Genomic DNA, 10,897 nt, shown 5'->3' on the forward strand with positions numbered 1-10,897 from the left:
TAGCGAGGGAGAACTGTACCCATTTGTGCAACTAGTTGTTCAAGGTCTGTGTACGTTCCTTAAAATGTCAGTGTGGGGCCGGCCTGGTGGCACACTGCTACAGTGTGCCGCTTGGGAGCGTGGCGGCGCTCCCGCCGAGGGTTCGGATCCCACATACAGACCGGCCGCTCACTGGCTGAGCGAGGCACGGGAGCAACACCGAGGGTTGCGATCCTGTAGCCGGTCCAGGTCCGGTACGGGCGCGACACTGAGGGTTGCGATCCGTTGCTGGTCACAAAAAAAAAAAAGACAAAAAGGAAAAAAAAAAATGTCAGTGTGATAGAGCCGCAGATCCTGTCTGTGAATCCTGGGTCTCACGCACTGCTCAGCAAACATCAGTGAACTTTCCATCAATGGAAAGGGCCAGGCCCCGAAAGGGCGACTCATTTAATTCAAGGCTCCTCACGCATTCCCTGTCTTACAGACTATAGATGTTTTTGGCCACCAGTAACAGGAATCCTGGGTGACAATGGTTTAAACAAATAGGGGCTTGCTTTGCTCCCCAACAAGAAGTCCGGGGTGTAGCAGTCTGGCTCATCTCTGGGGCAGTTTATCTCTGAACCCAGGAGGGTAGGGATGAGGCCAGCCTCCAGAGCAGCAAAACCCAGGACTCTGTCCACACACAGGAAAGCTGGTTGTTTATATCAGAGGAAGAAAACACGGGAGGAAGGGCTGGTGCATGTGGGAGACAGAAGGAAGTGCAGGCAGGTGGCTGTCCTCAAAGACACCAAGTCTAAGTGAGGGCTCCCACTAGGCAGGAACTTGGAGAAAGTTTCACTAAACATTCCATGGAAAGCCTTTTGTCTCTACTCCCACAAAGGTGCGCTAAGGCAACAAAAGCCAGAATGACCCAGGCCTGGTGAGGTCTCTTAGAGGTAAATCCTGGTATTGGAAGTTTGTCCTGTGTATGGCCCATGGCTGAGAGCATTTTAATAATGAAAACCCTCCTCCTGCCAGATTCTACAGAAGAGGAACGACATTCTTTGGTGACTTCCTGCAGCCACCACCTCATCACCCTGGTAGGCTGTGGGGCAGAGAACATTCTCTCCTGACAAATGGGGAAACTGAGGCTTGGAGAAAAACCACAGCTTTGAAGTGGCCAAACCCAGGGATAAATCCAGCCCTTCAGATTCCTACCCAGGCTGTTTCTAGACAGAGGAGGCAGAAATGTTTTATTTCACTCAGTCCTCCCCCTGGGCTTGTCCGTAGGGCCAGCAAGTCCTCTTTCTGGTGTCCTGGAGCTCCTCTGCACCTACAGGTGTCCAAGTGCAGATGGGTTTGGCTGGCCACTGAACCTGCATTCAAAGGCCTGAAATGCAAAGACAGAACATCATGTGGGCATGTGCACACACGTGCGTATGCACACACACACACATGTACACACGTGCACACAGCTGTACATACATGACCACAGGCACACGCATTTGCATGCACACATACACACATTCAATGCACGGCATGTGAAATGCACATGAGTATGTCTGGGCAGAGTGAGAATGATCATCTCGACTGTCTACACGTGTGGAGAGAAACAGGGTCTTGCTGAGCTCTGGCTGTTGGCTTCATCTGACTGCCGCTGTCACGCATCTGCACCTCGCACATGCAGGTCCCTCTCTTTGCAATGTCTTTTTCATCTTCTCAGCCTCATAAAAACCCATTTGGCTTTCAAGTCATCATGCAAAATATCCTCCTCTGTCCAATCTCCCAATGCCCCAGGCAGAACGAGCTATCTGGGCACAAACTCCTAGACATGGTAATGTGTGGCAACTAGCATTTAACAAAGACACTTCATCTTCTTCCCATATTACAGATGAGGAAACTGAGGCTCACAGAGGCACAGGGACCTGCCCAGGGCCATGGGGCTCAAGGTGGGGTGAGGATTTGCACAAGTGAAGCTAGATCTAGTGTTCCTGCCATCGCCTACCCCAAGGGAGGTGGGAGCTCCCCAGGCACAGGGTGTCCCCAAGCCCTGCCACATGAGACTCCTGCACATCCTGCCTTGCAGGCTTGGAACTGATCCTGCACACAGTAGGTGATGGGATGTGCTTCTTGGACGTGTTCTGCCCCCGAAAATCTTTGGGCTCACAGAGAAGGCACATACATGGGTCGCCTGTCCCAGACACAAAGCCAAGGGAGCTGAATGTGTCTGGGGGTTCTGAAAAGCTGGGAATAGTTTCTTCCCACTGTTTTCTGTTTAGATTAACTGACTCGGCCAGATGTTGGCCAGGAAAACTCTGGCCGGATGTGTCTCCTGTCAGCATAGAGGAGGCAGATAGGGCAGTCGTTGGAACCTCAAGCTTCCCCAATCTCAAAGACACCAATGTTTCCTCTCCATGGGGGGGGCGGCCTAGGCCCAAGTGCGGCAGGTGGAAAGATCCGAGGCTGTGGCTGAGCCGGGTCAGGCCTGAGTAGCCCAGCACCTCCCAAAAGCTGAGCATGGAAACCACATTCTCCTTGCCTGTGAGCAGGTGCCCTGAGCCTCCAGCCTACCCCATCAGGACCCCTCTGGAGAGCCCACTAACCCATCCCAGAACCGAGGGACCCCATTAGCTTCCAGAAGCAACAGCCCTCCCAGGCAGTGTCCTCAGTGCTTAAAGCCCTTTGAAAGAACTTTCAACCCTCACAACAGCTCTATGAAAAAGGGGTGGGTGGATTTGTTCCCATTCTACAGATGAGTAAACTGAGGCCTGGAGAGGGGATGGCCCAGAACAGCAGACAGTGAATGGGACAGCTCCCTGACCCTCACCCACAGCTGCTTGTCCCTGGGTTTAGGTGTGGCCTCCTTCCCAAGGCCTCTTGTCAGCCTGCGGGATGGGGAACACTGCCTGTGGGCCTAGGAAGTGCTTCCGGGTCATCTCAGGGTCAGGAACCTGAACTCTGCATGCTCAGCTAGGTTAGCACTTTTGCTATTGTCCCTTGGCTTCGTGTACTTGCCACCAGAGCTTCCCTTTCCACACTGGTTTGCTCCAATGGGACTGAGGGACATTTCCATTTTGGTCCTGTCCTGCCCAGGCCACGGGGGCCTCTTCCTAGAGCAGCACTGGGGCAGCCAACCCCTCTGCTCAGAGGACCCCCCCCTCCCATATCAGGCTATTTTAAGTCACCTTTCAATGAACATCTATTTTGCCAAGAGATCGTAACTAGACACCAGTTGCCTTTGCCAGCCCCTGACCCTGCTCTCCTTAGGGAAACAGCCCTTCCCACCTCTGTCCACCTGGTTTGGATGGGGCTGACACTGCCCCTTATAGCCCAGACCTCACCAGTTGGATTGTCCCTTTCCCCTCACTGTAGATTGGTGCAGGGATGGTCATGTGGCCTGATGGAATAAACCCAGCCCTGGGGCTTCTGCTAGAACAATGGGAAAGGAGTGTTTTCTATTTGGTGGAATGTGGTCTGGGAGTGCTGGTGGCCCTCTTGCAACTGTCCGAGGAAAGCCTGGTAGAGAATGAACTGCACAGCAGAGAGCAGAGCTGGGAGGTGGGAGAGACAGATTCTTGATTGCATGATTGAAGCACCTAGATCTAGCCATGCCTGAAGCTGTGTGTTACTTTCCAGTTATCTAGGCCAATCATACCCTATTGGGCTTATAGCAGTTTGACTAGAGAATCTGACACTTCCAACTGCATGCATGATTGAAGCACCTAGATCTAGCCATGCCTGAAGCTGTATGTTACTTTCCAGTTATCTAAGCCAATCATACCCTATTGGGCTTATAGCAGTTTGACTAGAGAATCTGACACTTCCAACTGCAAGAGTCCTGATTTACACAAAAGAGTTCCAATATTTGCTTAATAATGGGGGATAAATGCTTTAACCCAAGAAATGTCCCTAATGGTGGGATTATGACTGATGAGACAGACACAGCAGCTGAAGGGCCTTCGTGCATGCACTCCAAGCTCAGATCAAGACCCAGTGTGGAAGTGTGGCCTGCCAGCTGCTGTGTCAGAGTTACCTGGGAAGCTTGATGTGAACACAGATCCTCCCACAGTCTCTGAACTCGTACAGGTGGGGTGGGGTCTGGAATTTGCACTCTAATAAGCTTCTGATGCACAGTACAGTTTGGGAAGCATGGTTCCAGCCTCTCAGCTGCTGGGGACAGTGTAAGAGGGTATACCCTTCAGGTAAGCAAGACCTGGGTGCCCACCACCAATTGTGTGACAGCGGCTTGGTCATCAGGCCCACAACTCTACAAAGGCCCTCTGAAGGAGGCAGGGGACAGCAGGGGATGGCAGGGGATGGCAGGAGACAGCAGGAGACAGTGACAGTCCTGCCATTCCATGTCCTCTCTGCCCCTCTCTACAGCATCCTGGAGTGGAATCAGCAGATTCTCGTGGGTCCCCAGTGCACTGAGCCCCTGGTGCCTAGGTGACAACCTGCCCTTTAATTTGCACTTACCATGCTCCCCTTCCCTGCTTCACTCCCTCATCCCCACTAGTGTCTCCTGGGATCCAAAACACACTAGAGCCCAGTCTGTCTGCCTGCGGGAACTGGCCTGATTCACCCAGTCTGGCCAGCTCCAGGCCAGATGGGATTTGGAGTCCTGTCCTGCTCTGGTGCTCTGAACGGCTGGGAGCACAAGAGGTTTCTCTTCCATCCTCTCTGCCATCCAGTGGACTGTGAGTGTGGACGCTGTGTGTGCACAAGGCCCATGTGTGCATGTCTGCTGGGCATGAGTGTCTGCATTCTGGATGAGCATGCATGTGTGTGTGCCATGAGTGTGCATCTGAGTGAGCATGAGTGTGCATACGTGGGTGTGCGTGACCATGTGTATTCATGTGTGCTGTGTGCATCTGAGTGAGCATAAGCACGCACAATTGATGTGTACATGTGCAAGTATGCATGTAGGGTTGTGTGTGCGTGCACATGTGTTGTGAGTGTGCATTGTGGGTGCCCTGCAAGGATGCGTGTGAGGTGTGCATGGTGTGTGGGGTATGGGTTTCTGTGGATGCACTGGTTTGGGTATGGGCGTGTCACACCCTATGATGTGACAGGGTGGCTGTGGGAGCGGGGTGCAGACACATGGGTTGTATCTCTAGGAATTCGCACCCCTGACTTTCAGCTGCACAGTCACACGTGGTCTGTTACTCACCATCCTCACAGCTGCTCACATCAATGCAAACTGGGCAGCCAATGTCTTTTTCAATCCTTTTGTGCCAAGAAATGAGTGTTCACAGCAATGGAACCTGCAGCTCCCCTGATCTTCCTGGAACATTTCTTCCCCAGTGGAGGTGTCGGGGGTGGTGGGAACATTGCCACAGGCTTTGCTCGCTGGCTAGCAGTCTCCATGTGTGATTTCTGTCCTCACAGACGCCACTCAGCAGGTCATGCAGTGAGAAAAGCTACGGGAGGAGCCCCTCGTAGCTGCCACCCGCCCAGCTGATGAAAGCAATCAGCGCTCGCCTGTGCTGCATGTAAAGGTTAATACATAAATCAAAGGGAAATGTCAGATGCCTCTTAACACTGATTGAGATGTAATTTGGGGTGGAGGCCTGCACCGGTCACTCGCACTCATGGAACCCAGCAGACTGCAGAAGAAATTATATCATGTCTGTTTATACATCCATAATCATATCAAGATTGATTGTCCCTCTGCTCTGGGTGACACCTCTCCGAGCCTTCCAAGAATGTGAATATTTATGGCCTCATGATCTGTCCCGAGTCAGCTGGCACTGATGGGTGCTGAGGACGGGCTGTAAACATGGTTCTGAGACCCTGAGAACTTTCCTGATGCCCCCCAAAAGAGCACCTCCTCCTGGGTCATCCCTGAGTGTTAGGGAGACTTCTTGGGGACAGAAAGCTCAGTTCCACATGGCAGACCTAAGCTGGAATGGCCCAACACCTTGCAAGGGCTGAGACCTCCCCAGGCAGACTGTGCTCTCTATACCCACCTGCCCAGGTCTCTACCCCCTCCCCGCACCCCTAACTAGGCTCCTGAGCAAGAGCCCCATCCCCATCCCTGGGCAGTGCATGCTGCTTCCTACTGCTAGAATCAAGTATCAGGACTTAGGAAGCTCCAGACCTCACATTTGTGAAGAGCTGCAGATGAGGACATTTTATATGATCTCCAAACGCGATTATGCATATAGTCGTGTGTGCGTGCATGTGTGTGTGTGAAATGTGTCAGATTGCTAAAAGCAAGAGTCCAAAACACATTGCAGTGACCATTACACAATGTAGACGTACGTCAGGTCATCACATTGTACACCTTGAATACATTCTGTCTTTATTTCACAATCAACTATCTTAAAATAAAAATTTTAAATATTATAGCCCTACTTGGCCAGTTCTTCCATTTTAAAAAATAATCTTCATTTTTTTTAACATTTCTGTGATTGCAGTAAATCAAAGTGGCCCTGTCCTCTCTCTCTGCCTTGAGAACCCCAGACCACACCTGACCCCCCACCCGATACTGGGGTGTCCTCTGCTTCCTGAGCTGAGTCTGCCTTTCTCTGTGCCCTGTCCTTTGTCTGCCAAAGAACAAAATGTTAGTCCCTTCACTTAGGGAAGGCACCTTCCCTCTCTTGGCTCGGCTAACTCCTATGTGTGCATTGAGGCTGCCTCATCCAGGAAGCCTTCCCTGACTGCTCTCCTGTCCAGGCTGGGTTGGAGTCACCTGCCCCAGTATTTCCAACTTCCAAGCATCCACTCCTCCTATTTTTATCACAGCCCTGATGTTCACAAGAGGGATTCCAACAGCCCTTTTATTCCTCTTGGTGAGGAGCCTGTCCGCAGGGCACAAGGGCCTTGCCATGTGAACCCTGATTTGTCAGTCATCCAATTTTTAACAATAGCTTTAGATTTCAGAGACTCTGATTGTGGCTTCACTCAAAAACAGTAATGATGACAATGTTTACGCTATATAGAACTTACCATGTGCCAGGCACTATTATGAGTACTTGACCTATATTTAGTCATTAAATCATCACAACAAACCCATGTGGGAGGTACCACATCATCCCACTTTACAGATGAGAAAACCAAGGCTCAGAGAAGTTGAGTAACTTGCTTGAGGTCACACAGCCAGCTAATTGGTGAGGATAGCATTTGAATACAGGCAGTCTGGCTCTGGGGGTCATGCTGTTATGCCTGTCTTTCCAAAGGGTGGCAGATTTAATTTCTTAAAAAAGAGACCAGGACCATATTGTAAGCCTTGGGTTGAGGTAGAAAAACAACTCAATGAAGTTACTGCTAATACAAAGGTGATTGAAAAGGCCTATCCAGCAGAAGGGCAGGATGCCAGACAGAAATACAGAATCACAGGAGGGGACACCAACATAGTGAACTCTGGGGTAAATGTAAATGATACTGACAGTACAAAACAACGTTACTATGTCTCGTGGAGTTTAAGTTACATACAGAACTAAAATGCAAGAAAACAACAAAGCAAAAGGCAGGAGGGGTAGAATTCAAAGTTCTAAGATTATAGCTGTATTGGGGAAGTAGAAAGGTAATAATTGTATTGGGCTATAATAAGTCAAGAATATATTTAATAATTGCTAGGGTACCCATTATAAGAAATAGTAAAAGAATGTGTAACTAACATGCAATTGAAGGAAAATGTTAATAGCATTTTATTCATTCAAAAGAAATCAAGAAAGGAACAAAAAACAGATGGGCAAAAGAGAAAACAAACTGTAAGATGGTAGATATAAATTGCATTAAATGTAAATGAACTCCAAGAAAATGACTGATTGTCAGACTGGATCTAAAAAAAAGAAAAAACAACTTACTGCAGCTTACAAGAGAGACATTTTAACTATCAGGACACAAAAGAGTTAACATTAAAAAGACAAAAAAAAAATCATGAAAACACTAACCAATACAAAATTTGTGCAGCTACATTAGTATACAAGATAGATAATAAGCAAAACATTTTCTGGAGATAAAGAGGAACATTTTATAATAATAAATCCTAAATATGTATGCAGGTTCAAAATATATAAAGCAAGAGACAGATTTCCAGGAAGGTGGCAGACCAGAGGTGCTCAGGGTGTGTTCCTCCCACAGAAAAAGATTGAAATAGTCCTACTGCCACCACTGCTGCAGTCGCTGGAGCCATTTTTGGGTCATAGAACCATTGCTCATTGCAGAGCATCTCCCCACAGAGCAGCAGTCCTGCAGGTGGCCTCTTCGCTGCAGCCACAGACTTTGCAGCCGCAGACTCCACAGACATGAGGGAGGCCTCTTCAACCACTGCTGCCACTGCTGCCACCAGAAGGTAACCCTGCTGCCACCAAGGACATACACAGAAGTGAGGGAGACAGTTGTAGCCACCAGTGCCACTGCCACTGCCAGGAAGTAGCCCCACTGCTGCCAAGGACACCGCAGACATGAGGAAGGCCATTGCAGCTGCCAGCAGTGTTGCCACCACTGCCACCATCATGAAGTAACCCCGCTGCCACTGTGGACAGCGTAGCTGCATGGACTGCTGCTGTGGACACAACATCTAAGCACGTGGCCTCTGCAACTGCCACTGCTGCAGTCACCACCACCACCAGCAGTGCCAGGCAGCCACCATCATCATGTGAGCAGCCCACTGCCACTGGAGCCACTGCTGCCATGTGGGCAGCCTGCCAAAGCCACCACCACTGCCAGGGTGGCCTGCTACCACAGCAGCCACAGCAGCTGTGCAGGCAGGTCACCGACCACTTGACTGCACTGACACAAAGAGGATCACCAGGAGAATCCAGGGAAGGAGCAAGGAATCACTAAGTGCCCCAGTGCCTGGGCAATGGAGGCACTCACATGCAACTCCAACATTGACCACAGCTGAAGTACCCACATGGAGACTATACTACTGCATCTACTCAGAATCCATGCTAAAACACCCTACTCAATGGTAAATATAAAACACATCTATGGGAGTCTCTCTCCTCAAAGCCCATTCTAGAGTAAGAGAAGAAGCAACTGCTCTACCAGATGACCAGACCTCAATGTAGAGATATTAGTAGTACAAAAAGACAAGAAAATATGAGACCCCCGAAGAAATAAAATAACTCTTAAGTACCAGACCCCATAGAGCAGGAAACTTTTGAAATGAATGAAAAGGGATTCTGAGTAAAAATCTTAAGGAAACTCAATGAGATACAAGAAGATACAGTTAGATGACACAATGAACTGAGCAAAACTATCCAAGATATGAAGAAAGAAATATACAAAGAGATTAATACTTTAAAAAAGAGTGTAACAGAACTCATGGAACTGAAGGAGTCATTCAACAAAATAAAAAACACAACTGAGAGCTTAAGCAGCAGGCTAGAGCACACAGAAGAAAGGATTTCTGATCTTTTTTTTTTTTTTTTTTGTCTTTTTGTCTTTTTCCGTGTCCGGCAACGGATCGCAACCCTCAGTGTTGCTCCCGCGCCTCGCTCAGCCAGCAAGCGGGAACCGGTCTGTATGTGGGATCCGAACCCTCGGGCGGGAGCGCCGCCGCACTTCCCAAGCAGCGCACTATCCAGTGCGCCACCAGGCCGGCCCAGGATTTCTGATCTTGAAGACAGTCTCTTTGAAATAACTCAGGCAGACAAAAAAAGAGAATTCAAAAAGATGAAGAAAATCTAAAAGAGATAGCGGACAACGTTAACATAACACAAACATCCAAACCATTGGTATTTCTGAGGGGAGGAGAAAGGAAAAGGCATTGAGAATATATTCAATGAAATAATAGCAGAAAATTTCCCAGGTACAGGGAGAGACATGGACCTTCAGATTCAGGAAGCTCAAAGATTCCCATACAGATTCAATCCAAAAAGGTTCTCTCCGAGGCACATTATAGTCAAACTGGTAAAACTCAAATACAAAGAGAGAATCCTAAAAACAGCAAGAGAAAAGTGTCAAGTTACCTAGAAGGGAGGTCCCATCGGACTAACAGCAGACTTCTCAACGCAAACTCTATAGGCCAGAAGAGAATGGGATGATATATTCAATATACTAAAAAGAAAAAAGAAAAAAACCCTGCCAGCCAAGAATACCATACTCTGCAAGGCTATCCTTTGGAAATGAAGGAGAAATAGTGTTTTTTCCAGACATATGAAAACTACAGGAGTTCAGCTCTCTCTCTGCTTCATCATTTTCTGCCACGTGAGACCCCTGCATTGCTATAAAGCCACCCACCAAAGAAAACCCTCATCAGAAGTGCTCCCTGGACTTTGGACTTCACAGCCTATGAAACATCTCTCTGCTTCCACCATCTTACAATGTGAGACCCCTGGATCACTGTTGCCACCACCAGATGGACTTTGGACTTCCTAGCCTCAGTAACTGACTTCCAATGGCAAGATGGTGGTCTGAAGGCAGCGGCAGCAGTGGAAACTCAAGACTCAGGGGCCCCAGGGACTGGAAGAAATCACAGAGCCTACTTGGAATGAAGAAAAGGTAGCGACTTGCCCCAGCCCAAACCCAGAGCGGGCCCCTAGAAAGGCTGGAGCCGCCGCCACTTGCAGTCAGTGACCATGCGACTCTGTGCCTGCCTGCGGAAGCGGCAGCAGCAGCAGCAGAGGAACCACTGGCAGCAGAGCCAGCAGCAGCAGCAGCGGAGGAACTAGTGGCAGCAGAGCCGGTGTCAGCAGCAGTAGCAGAGGAGCCGGTGACAGTGGCAGTGGTGGCAGCGGCACCCTCGACAGCAGCAACAGCGGTGCCAGCGGTAATGGCGGCAGTGGCGCCAGTAGCAGCAGCAGTGGGGGAAGCGGCACCAGCGGTAGCACTGGGAGTGCAGGAAGCGGCGGCAGCAGAGCAGGCGGCAGCGGAGCTGGCGGCAGTGGTGCCAGCAGCAGCGGCGTGAGCGGCGGCAGCAGCAGGCGTGACACCCTGCGGTACCACCTCGTCACCCAGCAGCCCGGCAGAGTCCAAGCTGACCAGA

The 10,897-nt window shown here is 49.8% G+C and overlaps 1 protein-coding gene across 1 annotated transcript in view; it reads left to right on the forward strand.

The window, feature by feature from the left end:
- LOC103607624 (forkhead box protein L1) overlaps positions 1-10,850 on the forward strand; it is a gene marked incomplete at its 3' end in the record, with an annotated part of 21,400 nt that extends 10,550 nt beyond the window's left edge. The window contains exons 4-5 of the mRNA XM_008592105.1: positions 8,335-8,425; positions 10,518-10,850. Of these exons, the coding sequence (XP_008590327.1) occupies positions 8,335-8,425; positions 10,518-10,850 (424 nt within the window). The remainder of the gene's footprint in view (positions 1-8,334; positions 8,426-10,517) is intronic.
- Positions 10,851-10,897: the final 47 nt, after the last annotated feature.

Source organism: Galeopterus variegatus, unplaced genomic scaffold (genome assembly GCF_000696425.1).
Source record: "Galeopterus variegatus unplaced genomic scaffold, G_variegatus-3.0.2 Scaffold7596, whole genome shotgun sequence".
NCBI lineage: Eukaryota > Metazoa > Chordata > Mammalia > Dermoptera > Cynocephalidae > Galeopterus > Galeopterus variegatus.